The sequence below is a fragment of the Acanthochromis polyacanthus genome, chromosome 6 (assembly GCF_021347895.1).
Source record: "Acanthochromis polyacanthus isolate Apoly-LR-REF ecotype Palm Island chromosome 6, KAUST_Apoly_ChrSc, whole genome shotgun sequence".
In the NCBI taxonomy this organism is placed as follows: Eukaryota; Metazoa; Chordata; class Actinopteri; family Pomacentridae; genus Acanthochromis; species Acanthochromis polyacanthus.
In genome coordinates this window covers 26618623-26636577 of record NC_067118.1, presented here as the reverse complement: position 1 = coordinate 26636577, position 17955 = coordinate 26618623, and the positions used below count along the sequence as shown (strand labels likewise).

The window sequence follows — 17955 nt, the reverse complement described above, 5'->3', positions numbered from 1 at the left end:
GTTTAACTTTCTCCCCCAGCTTCTGACTTTGTTCTGTCACAGCAGCGCATTCCTGTAGCACAAATTCAAAGAAATTTTCTTTGTTTTTGGGCTTGTGGTTCTCCATTTTGCGTTTGATGATTTTCCACAGGTTTTCAATTAGGATTTAGATCTGGTGATTGAGCAGGTCAAGGCATGGTTCCAATGTTCTGGTTCTCCATCCAGACTTTAACTGACCTTGGCGTGTAGCAAGGGCCATTGTGTTGTTGGAAAATCCAGTCAGTGGAGGCAGGGAAGAGTTTTTCAGCTGATGGAAGAAGACTGTTTTCCAGAGTAGTCCTGTACATGAGCTGGTTCATTGGCCCTTCACAGAATGACATTTGCTCTGTGTCACCCAAACTGAAACTCCTCTAGATCATCACTGATCTAGGGGATCAGAAACTACTCTAGGCCTTTGCATGTGCAGTGCTGCTTATGACATGAAATGGCCTCTTATATACCCTGGGAATACAATTAAGCTTAAGCATGTCAAATACGACATGAAGTATTATGTAATCAGCTGCATTTTGTTGTCGTGTTCATTGTATTTTTTAGATAATATACCTTTAGTGGTACCAAGCATTAAAATGAACAAGAAATTGAAGAAAACAAGGGTGGTCTAATAATTTTTCCATGACTATGTTTAAATCTCTGCACTAACTGCTACACTTTTCATACAAATGTATTCGAGTACAAAGTCCTGTAGTTTGTCTCAGAAGTGTTTGCATCGTAACTTTTTACTATTAAATGATCCACTGTGAGGTGTAACATGTGACTCTTGGGTAAACTACTTTGAGGATCATTGCATCTTAAAAATGGTCCAGGCTTTAAATTTGGGTTTCAGATGTACTGAGAATCTTGGATATAAACCGTAAGTGTTTATGGTAGTGATCATTCACTCACCTCCTAAAAATATATGACTAAGTATCTGTGAAGAACAGCAAATCTTTTGTGCAGTTAAGAGTCAAAGGTTGAACACTAACAGGAGATGGTACATGTCTTCAGATAATAGTAAACCAATGCAAAGCTCATCAAAAATAGCACTGATAAGAAAAGTCTTGAAATATAGAAAGGAAAATTAAAGATACACGCTACACATCCCAGCAAAATACACATAAATATTGCAGACTGAGCAGTTTTACAGTGACAGGTGTGTATTTCTGTATTTGATTTAAATCTCTTGTGCTCATTTTGTGTCTTTCATGTATGTGTCTTGATGGTTGCTTTATTTTTTAGAGTCAGTTGGAGTGTCTGTGGTCATTTGTGGCTGCAGTCGATTTTAGTCTTTTTGTGAATTTCTGTTGACTATTTTAGTTTCCGTGTGATCATTTTCTATCTCCCTGGGAGATAGAAAATGACCTTTTTAATGGTCCTTTTTTTGTATCTTTGTGGTTGTTTTAATTCTCTTTGAGTCATTCTGAGTCTCTTTAATGGCATTTTCCTTCTCTTTGTGTTCCCCTCAAGTCCTTGTAGGGATTTTGTGCAATTTTGGTATGTGTTTCCACCTGTTTGTGGTCAATGTGCATCTATCCGTAGGTGCATCAAGTCTCTTTTGATCGTTTTGTGTCTCTTTGTAGATGATTTGAGTCAGTGTGGTCGTAGTGTGCCAAATTATTTTCTCTTAGTGGTTATTTATGTGTCTGGAGACATTTTGAATTTCTTTGTGGTTGATTTCTGTCCCTTAGTTGATTGTTAAGCTGACTTTAAAAGAAGAAATGATTACGCCAAACAAACAGTTTTTTAGTGATAATATCTGCCTTAGATGTGAGGATGTGAAATTTGGGCTGTGATGATTTATAATGAAAGATTTAGTACAACTTCAGGATGCTTCTGTTTATTTTGGAAGCAGCTGTGAGCCTCAACATTAACTGTTATTGGCTGCCCACTTGATGGCGCTACTTGTCAACTTTCTACTGGACTCACTCACTGTCTCAAACTATTTTCTCTGTCCTTTGGAAACCCAAGTCTTTTGATTTGATTATCACCGTTTGATTCAAGTAGCTCCTCTGATTATCTGACATTTTTAATATGAGCACTTTACAGTCATAAAGATACAAGATTTCCCTGCCGTCTTTGGCCCCATGTTGAGTAAACTATCCAGGTGGAAGCTGCTGTGTTGAGCTCAGAGTGATAAGCGTGAGGATAAGTCCAGTGTGATGGCGGCCCGCCAGCACACTCTGTCATATCTAAGTGGCATTATTGATTTCATGTGATGACTGTCTATTTTAGTTGTGGCTATTATTGGAAGTGTCTAGAGGGGCTCTATGCTGTCCTGTCACCATCTGTAAGGATGACATATGACTCCTCAGAAATGAGGACGTGCATGAACCTGCGGTCTATACAGGCCTCTCGTATGTTTCAGGGAGCTGCCGCCTCCTCTTACATGTACTCGACATGTGTTACTGTACAGAAAGTTTGCTGAGTGCCAAGAAAAAGCTTTTGTACATTTTGAACTTTTGGACAGTCAAAATTAAAAGAGAGATCTGAAGGAGCCAGCAATTTAAAAATATAAATATAGCTCTTCAGATGTTGAGTTTTTCTTCACATGGAAAAATCTTCACAGTTGTATTAGTATTTGCTGCTCAGGCTCCCGCTTTCTAATAAGTGCAAATCAGATCTCATTACAGCTCCTTTAGAGACATCATTATAGACAGAGAGGTGCTCTATGTTTTACTATGTCCAGTGTCAGATAAAGTGCTGAGAAGGTAAGAGAAAATGTAGCTACATATAATCTTACACTGTATGTAAAATAACCAGCATTTTGCCTACTTAAAAGCACAAAAGTATGAGCAAAATTAATGCATTTTAAGCACAAAGTACAAGTCAGCCTTATGTTATTATTACTAAATTAGTATTATTATTGATATATTTACAATCACCAATCCCCATCCTATTTATTGAAGTAGGGTTTTTAAAAACTGCCTTGTTGAGAAGCAACAGTTCTGACACGCTGGCTTCTTCTACCTTCAACAAGATTACACTCATGTATTTTATAAACTGTAGGCTTTTAAACTATATTGCACATGCTTTTATCAGAAAGTTGTTGATTTAACTACTGTATATATTGTGATGTAGTTACCAATTACATATTTTGAATCACATCAGGCAAGGGGCTTTACATGGACGTTTATGAGCGCACAAAAAAAGTAAAGTAATTTAGGCACCTATTACCGGCATTTAATAAAATCTAATTTGCTAAACATTATTTTGATATGGCGTTTAAAGTCAAACTTCTACATTAGTTGATTGATAACTGAATTCAAGTTGAGGTCATTGAATGGAATTTGCTTGAGAACTAAAGTTCAGGATTTTTGAGTTCAGAGGTTTCTCGATCCTAACATGCCTGGATGGTTTCAGATGGTCAAGTCACAGTTGCACCAAAGTGCTTTCTCGTAATAAAGATCATGAGTGGCATGACAGATGTACCTAACAAATTGAAATGTTCGTTTTAACACCCTATAGTGTTATTTATAGTGCAATTTTACCAGAATGATTTTCATATTGAAATTAAAACCGTACAAAAATGATAAAAAATACTACTTGACCAAACTAATAAACAATACATGTATTGTAAGAGGTGTTATTAATTGTGGAGAATATAACCTAATTAATGTAATTACACTCAACAAAAATATAAACGCAACACTTATTTTTGCTCCCATTTTTTATGAAATGAACTCAAAGATCTAAAAGTTTTTCCACATACACAATATCACCATTTCTCTCAAATATTGTTCACAAATCTGTCTAAATCTGTGACAGTGAGCACTTCTCCTTTGCTGAGATAATCCATCCCACCTCACAGGTGTGCCATATCAAGATGCTGATTAGACACCATGATTAGTGCACAGGTGTGCCTTAGACTGCCCACAATAAAAGGCCACTCTGAAAGGTACAGTTTTGTCACAGCACAATGCCACAGATGTAGCAAGATTTGAGGGAGCGTGCAATTGGCATGCTGACATCAGGAATGTCAACCAGAGCTGTTGCTCGTGTGTTGAATGTTCATTTCTCTACCATAAGCCGTCTCCAAAGGAGTTTCAGAGAATTTGGCAGGACATCCAACCAGCCTCACAACCGCACACCACGTGTAACCACACCAGCCCAGGACCTCCACATCCAGCATGTTCCCCTCCAAGATGGTCTGAGACCAGCCACTCGGACAGCTGCTGAAACAATCGGTTTGCATAAGCAAAGAATTTCTGCACAAGCTGTCAGAAACCGTCTCAGGAAAGCTCATCTGCATGCTCATCGTCCTCATCGGGGTCTCGACCTGACTCCACTTCGTGGTCGTAACCGACTTGAGTGGGCAAATGCTCACATTGGATGGCATCTGGCAGGTTGGAGAGGTGTTCTCTTTACGGATGAATCCCGGTTTGCACTGTTCAGGGCAGATGGCAGACAGCATGTGTGGCGTCGTGTGGGTGAGCGGTTTTCTGATGTCGATGTTGTGGATGGAGTGGCCCATGGTGGCGGTGGGGTTATGGTATGGGCAGGCGTCTGTTCTGGACGAAGAACACAGGTGCATTTTATTGATGGCATTTTGAATGCACAGAGACACCGTGACCAGATCCTGAGGCTCATTGTTGTGCCATACATCCAAGAACATCACCTCATGTTGCAGCAGGATAATGCACGGCCCCATGTTGCAAGGATCTGTACACAATTCTTGGAAGCTGAAAACATCCCAGTTCTTGCATGGCCAGCATACTCACCGGACATGTCACCCTCCCCCCCAATAAAACAAAACTGCACATTTCTGAATGGCCTTTTAATGTGGGCAGTCTAAGGCACACCTGTGCACTAATCATGGTGTCTAATCAGCATCTTGATATGGCACACCTGTGAGGTGGGATGGATTATCTCAGCAAAGGAGAAGTGCTCACTATCACAGATTTGTGAACAATATTTGAGAGAAATGGTGATATTGTGCATGTGGAAAAAGTTTTAGATCTTTGAGTTCATCTCATAAAAAATGGGAGCAAAAACAAAAGTGTTGCGTTTATATTTTTGAGTGTATGTAGGAAAGACCCTGGTGTGTTAAATTACAGAACTTAACCTAAGTAATATACATAGTAAGGCTAAGACCCTACAGCACTATTATTAAGACTAATATTTAGAATACCTTTGATTGCAGAGGAAAAGCTAATTCCCATAACTCAGTATAATTTGTAGGTTGAACATAATTTTATTAGGAGTTGTCATAACTCAAAGCTGTTGATACAAACTGTTGCGCTGACTTCTTTCGTTAGGTTCAGACACTATTACATGGAACATGAATTTTTCCTTTTACAAGTCAATAAACTGAAATTAAATTAAATGTTGCAACTGAATCAGGTGAATCTACTTTTAAAATCTTAAAATATATCAAGGAATCGCATTTTATGAGCCGACTGTGTGCTTTATATGAAAAACCTGAAAGAATTTGAGGCAACCATGACTGTTCAGTATAGGCTGTGAACAAAAATGTATAGAAATAAGGAAGCTTTCTTCAAATACAGCTCAAACGCCCCAAAACTGTACCTAAATACAACATTTGAGTGGAAACATACAGTTATTTTAATACATGTGAAGCAGTTTCTTCTCTACTAAGAGGTTTCCATATAAAACCAGAGTGTAACCTAGTAACTGTTCAGTCTAATGATCTGTATTTCCTATTGAGATCCTGTGTTTCTCCTCTTACATCATTATGCTGTGACTATTGATTAGTAATAAACCTTTTCCCCTCTTTCGGTTGGAAATCTAATGCAAAATCCATATTAACAAAGAGTCCTGCCAATCTCAAACATAAAGTGAAACAGAATAGCCTCTGGATGTCCTGTTCCACACTGACTGGCCAGTAGAAGACAGCAGCAGTGGTAGCAGAACTGTAAGTCCACCGGGCCAAATAGATAAAACTGTAAACTGTCGTCACATGAGAAACTTTCTTTTTCCTGTTAAGATAATTTGATTCAAACATGTTAAAGTGGGATGAACCTTTAAGACATTTCAAAGAGTGTCTAGGCTGGGTCACTTTATATCTGTTTCCCAGATAACAGGTTTCTTTTTTAAAGGGCAAAATCTGCAATCGCGTCACACACACAATCTGTCATGTTTCTGGGTAGTAAAATGTTTGGATACACTTACAAATTCAAGACTTTTTCTCTATTTTTACAGTGTAGAACAAAAACGAGGACATCTAAACTGTGAAGTAACCCATTTGGATTCACGTAGTAATAAAAAAAATTTCATATTTTACACTCTTCATAGTATCTTTCAGCTCTCCACGCTCTTCATTCACTCGGCCTGCTTCGTGAGGTCGTCATCTGGAGCTTTTCCAACATTCTGGCAGTAGCATTTGTTGGCTGCTTTTTCTTCACTCTGCAGTCCAATTCATTCCAAACCTTCCCAGCTGGGTTTAGGTGGTGACTGTGGAGGTCAGGGCATCTGATGCAGCACATTTTTGGTCTGTTGCTTGGTCAAGTTGCCCTGATGTAACCTGAAGGGGAGTTATGGCTTAACGTCTTGCGAAAAGCTAATGATGGTTCCACTAAGGTTAACCCGGATGGGATAGCGTGTTGCTGCAGGATGTTGTGGTAGCCATGCTGCTTAACTGTTGCCTTGAATTGTGATGAAATGACCAACAGAGTCACCAGTGAAGACACCACAACACAATCGCAGCTTCTCCATGTTTCACGGAGGGAATCACACATGCAGATACCATCATTCACCTTCTATGTGTTTCACAAACAATCCAACCAAGGTATGGATTTCTGCTGGTCTAATGTCCATTCTTTGTATTTCTTAGCCCAAGTAGTTTTCTTGTTGTTCTTGGTCTTCCTCATTCGTGATTTATTTACAACCATTCCACTATGAAGGCCGGTTTCACACAGTGTCCGTCCATAGTTGATGTCGAGATGTGTCTTCTGCTTGAACTCAGGGAAACATTGATGATCTGGGGCCCATTATAATTTCTGAAGCCTTAATGAACTTCTCTTCTGTCTTCCTCATGAGAGACTGTTTCATCACAGCATTTGATGTTTTCTTTTTTAATCTGGAGAGACTTCGGATGGAAAGTAACTGACATTTTCTGGACTGACTGACTCTTATGTCTGAGGAATGGATGATATTTGTTTGTTTTTTTTACCTAAGTGAGTTTTCTTTGTCATAATTATGGAGAGAATTAGTAATACAAATATTCTAGAGCAGTAAACCAACACTGCCTCAACATGGCAAAATGAAAGAAAAACCCTTGAATGGTGTGTCTGAACTTTTGACCATCGCTGTAAATTATTCATGTTTGGGGACATATTTAAGCCCATCATTTGACTGAGTGAAGTAAAAACTGCTGCATCCAGCCTCACGGTTTCTTTTGTGACACAGCAAAGAGGTTATATCACAATTCAAGTCAGAAGAAGTAGCCTTTGCTGAAGAAGCGTTTTAACAAAAAAAAACTAATCTCTGCAGGTCTAATGTCCATTTATTGTGTTTCTTGGTCCGAACAGGTCTTCTCCTGTTGTGGTTTGTTTGCTGCAGTTCTTCCCTGCACAGTCTCCTTGATGTTGAGATGTGTCTTCTGGGACACACTGATGTGGGACTCAATCTGAGTACCTGTTAACTGGTGATTTCTGAGGCTGTAATGAACTTCTGTTCTGCAGCAGAGTGAACTCTTGATCTGCCTCATGAGGATTTCATGGCAGCATTTGATGTTTTTTGCACTTGAAGAAACTTTGAAAATTGTATTTTTTGACTGACCCATGTGAAAAATAAGGAAAAATCCTTGATTGAGCTGGTGCATCTGAGCTTTTGACTGTCACTATAAATTTAACATGTTTGGAAACGTCTATAAACCCCTTAATTTGATTAAGTAAACTAAAAGCTGTTGAGTGTCCGGCTTCAGCTCTTCTTCATTGATGACAGCATAGAGTTTATATCACATTGCAGGTCAAATGTGACTCTTATAAAACTGTTCACACTGCCTGCTGGACACTCTGCAAACATGTTTCAGGCACGCCTCTGAAACCGAAGCCTCTCTGCTGGGCTCATTTTATTAATGTGGCATTCTCATTTTCTCTCAGACATGCACAATGTGCAGTGGACAGTTTGTCCCCTGGAGCTCCTCTCTACACTATCTTTATCCCCCACATAGGTTCTGTAATCGGAGTTATGCTGACTTTATCCAGTTACTGTTATTGCATAAGTCCTATACTTACAAGTTCCCAATTGTAATAATATTCCAACTTATGTTGCGTCTAAATCCAAAAGCAAAGTCTGTTTTCAATGATACAACACTGCAGGATGTCAGAACCACTTTGGACTAACTGCAGTGAATCTACAACAGTCTATGTTTATCATTAGATAGATGCATATTTAAAGAACAATATATAGATCTGCAGCACAGTGTGTATTAGCTGAAGGAACCTGTCCACTGAGTGACTCATGCTGATCTGGTTTAGTGATGCACTGATGTTGGACAAAGTGAACTGTGTGAAGATAAAGATCAGATAACTACTGATACCAATTCATAACAAGACATTTTTTTTAAAGAAACATTTAAGTATCAGTTGGAACCACTGGGATCTAAACAGGAACTAAATGACCATGTTGTTAGATCAGGCTGATTGCTGTTGTTTATTGAATAACTTGTTCTCTGTATTTAAAACACATCACTTTTGTACTGTGGTTTTATGAGCTGACATACACTGATGAGCCACAACATTAATGTTATTTTCTTTGTCCATCCCTTGTGAGGCCTGGATGCAGGACCTCTGGAGGTGTCCTGTGGTGTCTGGCAATGGGAAGCTGACAGCAGATCCTTTGGGTCCCGTGAGTTGTGAGATGGTGCTTCTCCAGATCAGCGTTGCTCCAGGGCATCGTGTGCGTGCTCAGTCATACTGGGGTCTGGGGCCACTGGACGTTGGGTTCTTCGTTGTGTTACTACTTGAGCAGCCTTGTGGTGCATCAGGGCATATTGTCCTGATTAGGGAGGCTGCTGCCATGGGGTCTGCGCTTGTTGTGCTATGTGTCAAAGTAAAATCCAAAGGTTTTTGAGCAGAACTTTGAATTTCAATGTTAACTTGCCTGTCAGTTGTTCTAATGTTGTAGCTGATTGGTGTCATAAGCTAATATTCCAATATTTGTAGTGCCACTGTGCCTCTTTCCGACCAAGCTGGTTCCAGTGATAGTTCGGAGCCAGTGCCTGACTTAGCACCAGTTCTTTGTGTTTCCACCACCTAAGCACCAGTTCCAGGATCCAAAAACTGGTGCTTTTCAGGCACCAACTCTTTGCTGGGCCAGAGTTAAGATCCAAATACGTCACGGGCTGGCTGCTAACTACCTATGAACAGTTTGATTATTTGTTTCTGGGTCACAATGTAGGCTTGCAAAGTCAGTAACAGCATTTGCATGGTTACGCTGCGTGAACGTTGATGAACACATGCAATGACATACTGACATTTTACGATGACGCAGTGACGTGGCTCCAACTTGGCTCCTTGCCAATGGAAAAGCAAACTGGTTCTTAGGAGGCACGAGATTTGAACCAACTAAGCACTAGCACTGAACTAGCATCAAACTAGCAACTGGTTCTTTTTGGTGGAAAAGGGGTATGTGTGTGCTGTTTATTTCCATGTCTTTGTGTGTTTCCTCAGGTTGTGTGTGTGATCTTCACTACTCAGCAGGTTGATGGAGATAGCGATATCAGTACTACTTTGATTCAGACTGAACAATCTCAGCAATGGATGGAGTGCAGTAAAATTCTGTCATGAAAACTATGGTCTCCACACCGTGAATACCCCAGACTTTGGTGACATTTTCAAGCCAGTTGGATGGATTGCAATGAAATGTGTTTGACATTAATGCCAAAAAGTTTTTTTTATGGCTTGGTTGATTCTCCATCAGGTCAAAGGGGTTTCTGTGCTGTAAGTGTAAACTTTGATTTGTGTACTCCTCTTGCTTTTCGGCCTTCTTTGCCTGACACCCATGATCTTTGGCCTCTACATTCCTGCTGTCTGTGCCTGTTTTGGACCATTACGGGTGGTCATAAATTCCCACGTGCTGTTAACAGGTGCACCTGAGTAATCTATAACCTATCATGTATAAACAGCCTTTTATCAGCCTGAATTGTGGCACTTTTCACATAATATTTGTGTCAAGAATTATGAGGTGTGCATTCATGTGTTGACACATACGCACACACATGCAAACATGCATACATATAAGAGTGTGGCACTATACAATGATCAAGTAGTCTGGGTCATTTGAGACGGGCCTGGGAATTCCACAGGCTTCTAAAAAGAGACCAGCACATAACTAGCAGCGAGGTGGGTGAGGGCACATTTTCAACAGTATGTTCTGATCTATTGCCAAAAGAAGAAGCTGCACTTGACTTAAGCTTACAGGCTGCTGGCGCAGCAGCACGCTCAGCACGGACACACAATGGAAGAATAAACAGTGGACTAACATCCTTGATATTACATGACAAATGTTAAGTCAGTGTTTATGAAAAGAATTGGTGTCCTTGCTCATGTGGGGGATAATTTTTTTTAACAACCTGAACGACCCCGCTACTTAATATACATTTCTGAATATTATGGGTAAAGAGGACAAAAGCATTTCAAATATGCAAGTGTACATTTTATTTCATGTTTAGCTGCAGTAAAATATAACATCTTAGTATGTAAAAATTAAAGGCCCAAAACAAAATCGCCCAAGACTATAGAATATAGCTCATGTGGTAACAACACCGGCAGGTTTAAAATCATTTACAAACGAAACCAGTGTGTAAGACTGTACAGGACGATACACAGTATATTAGCTGCTCAATGTCAATTCATGATACATGAATGATACTACTGATTAATCCTGTAGGTTTAACCTACTCTACCATCACCAAAAATATATGGCGGGATAAATATAAAGCACACAGGAGCTTTGAGTGACTTTCACCTCGGATGTTGATGTGCGTAGACTGACTCGAACGTCTGTTTGAAATACAAAGTGGTTCTATTAATTAAACTGATTGTTTAAACACACTATAGCACCAGAAGAAACTGAAACAGAAATATGACTATTTTTAATACTTCAGCTAAAGATATAACAATAATGCTTTTATCATTGAAATGATGGTGCAAATGTTATTTGCATTGACTTTGTAGTCGTTTGGAAAGTTCAGTCAAGCTCTCTCCATCAGAAATGTTTCCATTCATGGCACCTTGTATGTAAACAGCCACCTTTTGGTCCATGAGACGGCCTTTCTAATTCCATCCAGAGAGCCCACAATTTCCTGGAAAAACAAACTAGGAGGAATAATATGTGATGGCTCCACATAAATGCTGCTTCCACAAGTTTTATGACTTGTTCACTTTACAATTCAGAAGCATCATTTTTCTTCTGATGTTGCGTAATCCCTAAAGTTTATCATTCTGCTTAGCTTCTTGCAGTTTCACTTTGTTAGCTGAAGTTTAAGTGCTCAGTCTGGCTCTCAAATGAACTCCAGGTTTTATATCAGAGATTGTCAATCCCATCTCCCACTCAAAATGGAAGCATATCCTTGAAGATTTTTTCCACAATCGGTGGAGGAGGAACGAGGTCTTCCAGTTTAAGGTAAAAGATGCGCTGGAGGCCTTGAGTGTACAGAGTCCTAAGTTCTGGCAGCTTCCCGAGAAGTCTGGACAGATAATTTGGCCGCGAGGAGTCAGAGCCGCAGCCAGAGACGTGATCTTTAAGGCAGGTGATGAGCTGGTTCTGCAAGTCCTCAACACGTCTTGGCTCCTTAAGACCATGTCGGTCTGCAGAGGAAAAGAAGAGACATGATGAGAATAAGACTGAGGCTTTGTTTTTCTCACTTTAACCAAATAATACACATTGATAATTAAAATTATACAGTGACAAATGTAACCTGTACGGTTTATCTACTCATCTCTTTTAAAAACACTGCAACTCTTGACTGTATTTGGAAAATGTTTATACAAAACATAAACTATATTTAGTTGACATGTTTGCTGTGTGAATGCAGCCACGCTGAAACAATTCCATGACTGTAAACATAAACCTCCATTGTGGTTATGTTTAGGTCTGCTGTGATACATGACATCTTCTCTGTGTCATATATGAGGTCCAGTTACATTTTGTCCGACACCTGTCGCTTCAATCCTGTGTTGTGTAACTGCTGTTTATTGTCCATTGCAATGACACTTGAAGAAGACGCCTGGTTGACGCTGCTGTCACAGCTGATAGAACCAACTGTGTTAGAATGAAGATCTTACCGGTGATTATGACGAGGGCCGTGAGGCAGGAGAAGGACGAAACATCCAGCTTCATGCGGTGGAGACTTTGAGAAAACTCCAAGATGGAGTCAATCCATTCCCCAAAGCTACGTACACACTGTACTTTATGAAGTACTGCCCCGTTGCAGAAGATGAGCTTGTCTGTTTTGGGATTGGACCTTTGAAAGAAAAGCAGCGGTTGTTAGTTTGATCAAACGTCTTCAAGTTACTAGTAACAACTTGGCCAAATCCACTACAAACATGTCGTAGGAAGTTCCACTCACCGGTATGCAAGACGCAGAATGAAAAGTTCAACAAACGCAGATTCCAGCAGCAGTTCCTGATCCTCAGAGCAGAACTCGGAGAAACCTGGGATGCTGTTTGCCCACTTCTTGATAACCTCCATGGAGGCAGTCAGTAAGTCGTAGAACTGTTTGATGTCACTGGCGTCCTCCTTGTGGTTCACGCTGACGTCCCTCTCTACGTACTGAAATTACAGGCAGCACAGACGTTACAGGAGACACCTCACTTCATTCAGAGCTGGTGAGGAAATTCTTCTCAAAGTACAAAGTAAGCTGAAGGAATGTTGTTTCTTTTTACCTTGGAGTAATCCAGCGTGCCGAGGCTGGGGTTTGAGTCGATGTGGGCCCTCACAAGAGAAGCGATCATGCTCACTGGGGACACGGTGGCCGTCACATCCTGAACGACTTTAGGCTTGGAAGGAAGACGACCTCTTCGACCTTTCAGACTATCGGTTCTCACAACTGGAAAAATGGTGACATCAAGTGTTATTTTATGTTCAACACAGGTTAAAAAAAACTGTGGCAGTAAAAGTAAAAATAACAGCAAGCATCTGGAAAATATTGATATTTTTAGCTTTCTGTTCATAAAAGTACAGATTTGATGTGAACATTATGTACAGTTTTGACCTCGTTTTGTTTTTATTCTTTAACAGTCAACATGTAAATGAATACTTTTTTCCTGTTATTTTTCTGAGATTATTTTTCAATCCTTAATATACAGAATTTTCTTTGAAATAACAGCAATGATCTGTAAAATATTAGAATTGTTAAATGATTTAAATGCAGTTAAAATGTGCTGAAAAAGGATACATTATATTTTGTAAAAGTACGAGTTTGATGTGGACATTATTTACAGTTTTTTCCTGTTTTTTAATAGTTATGGTCTGGAAAATAACATTACATTTTTCACAGAAAGAAAGAAATAGAAATTACTAAGAAATCCCACATAAAACTTTTTTCCCAAAGTGTATATTTTTTACAGCGTGGGTTCACATTGAACTCACCTTCCCTGACCATGCCCACAGCCAGACACTTCTGGAAACGGCAGAACTGGCATCGATTCCGCCTCCTCTTGTCCACAGGGCAGTCCTTGTTGGCAAGGCAAACATACTTGGAATTTTTTTGTACTGTTCTCTGCAGAAAAAAAAAGAAAAATTACTCTAAACTGGCTCAAAACATTTAGCCAGACAACACCTCCTTCTACAGAAAGCGTAGAAAAGTCAGATCTTATTACCTTGAAAAACCCTTTGCATCCTTCACAGGTCCGGACCCCGTAGTGCTGACAGGAGGCGTTGTCCCCACACACAGCGCAGCAGCCCTCATTTCCACTTGGACTTTTTAACTTGGGTGATAAGCTTCCATCCAGCTGGTCAGTGCCATCCAGGCTGCATTGCTGCTCCACCACCAAGCCGGGGAAGGTCAACACAGATGGGTGAGGATGGGCCAAAGTGAAAGGGTCCAGCTCTTGGGGTTGACCCAAATGAGACATGTCCTCCAAGGACCCTGAACCGAACGTGAAGAAGGACGGTGTTGCCGAGGCCTCCTCAGCCACCCAGTATCCAGGACTGGGCGAGTAAGGCCCAAAGGCTGAATCCCAGGTGGATGCATGCTGACTCTGGAACCCGGGGGTGGAAGGAGACGAGGCCGAAGCAGGGCTGCCAAAATAATCAGACCCACTGGGGGACACAGCCTCATCCGGGTGACTCAGCATGAAAGGTCCAGGGTAGCAGCCATATACTTGGAGTTCATCCAGCTTGAAAGGGGTCTCCTGGCCTGACGAGGGAGCGACGTGGGCAGGAGCTGTGGTAAACTGGCATGAATATGCATCAAAGTCTCCCGCCTGAGTGCCCACCAGGGAGCTGATGCTCGGCAGGGATGGAGCGGAGAGGTGGTCCCTTGGGCTGCTCATATCCACGGCCAGCCGGGAGATAAAGTCTGTGCTCTGAAGCTCCGAGCTGCCGAGGCTGTTCTCGTAGGGCTGAGATCCATGCTGGGGGTGGATGCAAGTCATGTCTGCAAAAGACTGAAACACACCAAATGGAAATGCACAAAAGTATTAAAATATCTCTGCATCCTTTTCAACTTTGAGATTAAAAAGCGCATCTAAAAACATCAAACGTGTTAAATCATTTAAGGAACAAAGCAATGTTGTGGTCACAAACTAGATGTACAGATGAGAAAACAAACAGGTGGTCAACGTAGAAGTCAGAAAGAAGAAAAATCTTTTTAACATGAAGCTCTAGTAACTACATTTTCTGACAACACAGCTTCAAATTCTTTTTCTGTTCTTTGGTGCTTTAATAGGAGTTTTCAACAAGTTCACAAACACCCTTCATATTTTATTTTCTTAGAATGCATAGTTCCTGGCCAAAAACATTGCTAAAAGTGCAAAAAGCAACTTCTTTTAGAGATCTTTATCTTTATGTAATATTTAATGTAGGACTGCTGCAAAAATGAGTTACTCGGCCCCAGTAGATTTACTGTGTGGTAAACACAAATAGTAAAGATGCTCCATCCATGTAGGTACCATATGAACAGAAACATTAAAACATCCATGTACTGTAGCTGGCTGAGTTTATAAACCACCTGTCACACAGTGAAGCAGTGGTGTTCAGGGACCACTGGGATTTTTTAATGCAGGATTCATTTTATGAGAAAATCTAAAATGTCACCTGCTCTGCGAGGCCACAGTCTTGTGTCACCTTATTGTAAATTACTAGTCACGCCTGCGAAGTGCAGGATGTGGGGTTGACTTTCAGACAGGGGCTCGGTGCCAGCAAGCATCACGTGTCACATCCTGGATGGAAAACACTGGGGCAACCACTTGGCGCACATCACACTTTAATTCCGCTCTTATTTTAGCACAGATGTGAATAGACGCTGAGCTACAATACAGCTTGCAAATGTAACTTTCCATCACTGTCTGACATTTAAAGTTGTTCCATTTAAAGTGCCACCATCGCTGCAGCTGTAACAAGACTTTAAAATGACTTTCTGTGTTAGATTCGGCTGTAAGGATGAAGAGAATGAGCGTTTCTTACCTGTTTGGCCCGTCTACAAGAGTTTGGAACTGTGCGTACTCCACAAGCGACCATCCGTCATGTTCAGTGTCTCCCAGCTCTGGATCGGTCCTTCTACTCTGCGCAGCACCTTTATGCGATCAGCTTCATTGTACCCATGACGCCACAGAAAGGTTTCCATACAAGGCTTCGAGGTGGGCGGGGAGATTTCCAGTCTGCGGCCAATCACGGTGCGCCTTCGAGAGAATAGTCGCCGGATGACGCAATCCGGGATTCCGTTGACGCGCGTTCAGCGAAGAACCGCAGCATTGTCCTCACAAACACACACATCCACACACACGCACGCACACACACACGTACACACACACACACACACACACACACACACACACAGAGAGAGAGATAAAACGCCACAAATCCGACAATAACTCACAACAAGTGTCTCTTTGTCAGTTTGTGATCAGCTTTACTGATCAAACGGAAAAAGATGTGTTTTGATCATTTATAAACGGCGAGACAAAGGCGTTTTTTCGATTTCTGTGAGAAAAACACATTTTGTAACCGTAAAATTCACGATAAAAGGGAAGCAGAATATTGCTAAGAAGTGCATTTTGTCTATTATTGATTAGAGTCACAGACTGTCTCCAGTAGTGAGAATTCTCGTCAGGATTTCTGTTTCAGTCAGAGTGCAAAAATATCAACTTAAAAAGAAACACTGAATTGCACTATGCAAATGGTTTCCTTTTCTAACTTAGAGACAAGGTTGAAAATCTAATTTATGTTGTTCTGTTTAGAAAGTAGCTGAATTTAGCCAGTGGTGCACAAAAACATTTTGGAGGTGTTCATCTAGTGACATATTTTAATCCATAGCCAAGTCACCTGTGACTTACAATGATCAGATAGTGACACAGACACTCCTTTGACCAGTGTCCACCTTCAAATGCAGCCTTATTCAAATGGCACGATGCCACAGTTGACAAGAGAGCCATGAGAAAAAGGTGTTGCTTGAAGTCAGTTTCAGCTGCGGCCCGACATCTAAATTACTATGACTCTTGAACTTGTTTTATGGCACTAATCCAGGTTGTTTTCTCCTGACTAGATTCTTGCTTGTGTTACATCTGCTCTCAGATGTACGTCACTTATAAAAGTGTCGTATTTGTTGAATTGTAGAATTGTAAATGTCCACTGATATGCCATTTGTTTCAGACAGTTCTTGATCAACGTGTCCGACAATGTGATCCCCCCCAAAATGTCCACCAACTTCACCGAGCCCACGCATGATCCAGCATCAACTACTTGCATTGCAGAAGTGTGACTTGATACTGACGTGATTTCTGGTCAGTAACTCCACTGTCAGTCTGCATTTTATGCATGTGCATGTTTAGTTGTTGCATATTTATTTCTAATCAATGTGTGTCCTGATTAACTTTATAACACAAAGAGAAAACAACAAAAGCAGTTAGTCTCCCATGGAGTGCTGTTGAACTCCAGAGGTCCTAAAAGCTACACTAAGTATGAACAAATTTGTGCTTGTTTAATTTAAAATCAATGCACCAAAATGTCCAGTATTTTCAGACATTGTCTTGGAGTTGGTCCTTGTGTCAAAATCTAGTTGTAGGCCTTTGTTGTCTCAGTTTTGTGCTTCTATAATATCTTACATATACTAAAAGTAACTAAACAATTAACATGGAGCCATTGTAGCATTAAACATAGCTAGTTTTAAGCAGTGGGAATTGAGAGAAGGGAACATTGGGTTGAGTGCAGTACCACCTGCACAACACAGTATAATCCCATTCAATCCAATGATTACACTCATGTTATAATTATATAAGCAAATAATGTCAAATCAGGCGTGCTAATACGAAGTCTATTTAATAATAATGATAATATTGTGTGGTAGTGTTCTGTAGCAGGATTTGTGGTGTTCATATATTTGTGTCTATGTCCTCCATCTGAAACTAAAGTGACGTTTACAACGCTATAAACATTTACTATAGTATTTACTCACGTATGCGTTGTTGCACACTCCCTAAGCCCACAGAGCGTCACTTCTCCTCCCACATGGACTTTGGTTTTCTCAACGTCTTTCTGAACCCCCACAGTCTCACTAATGATGTGTTCACTGCCCCTGAGTGTCATTCATAACCTTATGGCCTCATGGAAGGAAGAGCTTTCATGAGTCGCTGCACAAGAGGAAACAGGCCACACGCACGTGTTGAGTTGAGATTGTGATCACAGAGATGCTGGATATTTACATGAAGGGAGTGACTCGGCTGCGTGTCGACGGGCTGAGCTGTGGTTCTCATTCGTACCGCCTGTTTAAGGTCACTTTCACCAGAAGAGACAAAGTTATACAGTCAGTGAAAGCGT

At 40.7% G+C, this 17955-nt stretch overlaps 1 protein-coding gene across 1 annotated transcript; it reads right to left on the bottom strand.

Annotated features, from left to right (window-relative positions):
* Positions 1-10360: 10360 nt before the first annotated feature.
* On the bottom strand, positions 10361-16966 carry nr4a1 (nuclear receptor subfamily 4, group A, member 1). Its single transcript, XM_022206378.2, has 7 exons — positions 15607-16966; positions 13800-14588; positions 13570-13699; positions 12864-13027; positions 12548-12750; positions 12264-12442; positions 10361-11786 (listed from the first exon to the last, which is right to left on the bottom strand). The coding sequence occupies exons 1-7, from the start codon at positions 15658-15660 to the stop codon at positions 11530-11532; spliced, it is 1776 nt and encodes a 591-aa protein (XP_022062070.2). The 5' UTR covers positions 15661-16966; the 3' UTR covers positions 10361-11529.
* Between the last annotated feature and the right edge of the window lie 989 nt (positions 16967-17955).

Coding starts and splice junctions, on each gene's coding strand:
- nr4a1 (XM_022206378.2), bottom strand. CDS start 15,660: ATGGTCGCTTGTGGAGTACGCACAGTTCCAAACTCTTGTAGACGGGCC. Junction 13,700..13,799: donor GATGCAAAGGGTTTTTCAAG/GTAATAAGATCT, acceptor TTTTTTCTGCAG/AGAACAGTACAAAAAAATTC. Junction 12,443..12,547: donor ATTCTGCGTCTTGCATACCG/GTGAGTGGAACT, acceptor TTTCTTTCAAAG/GTCCAATCCCAAAACAGACA.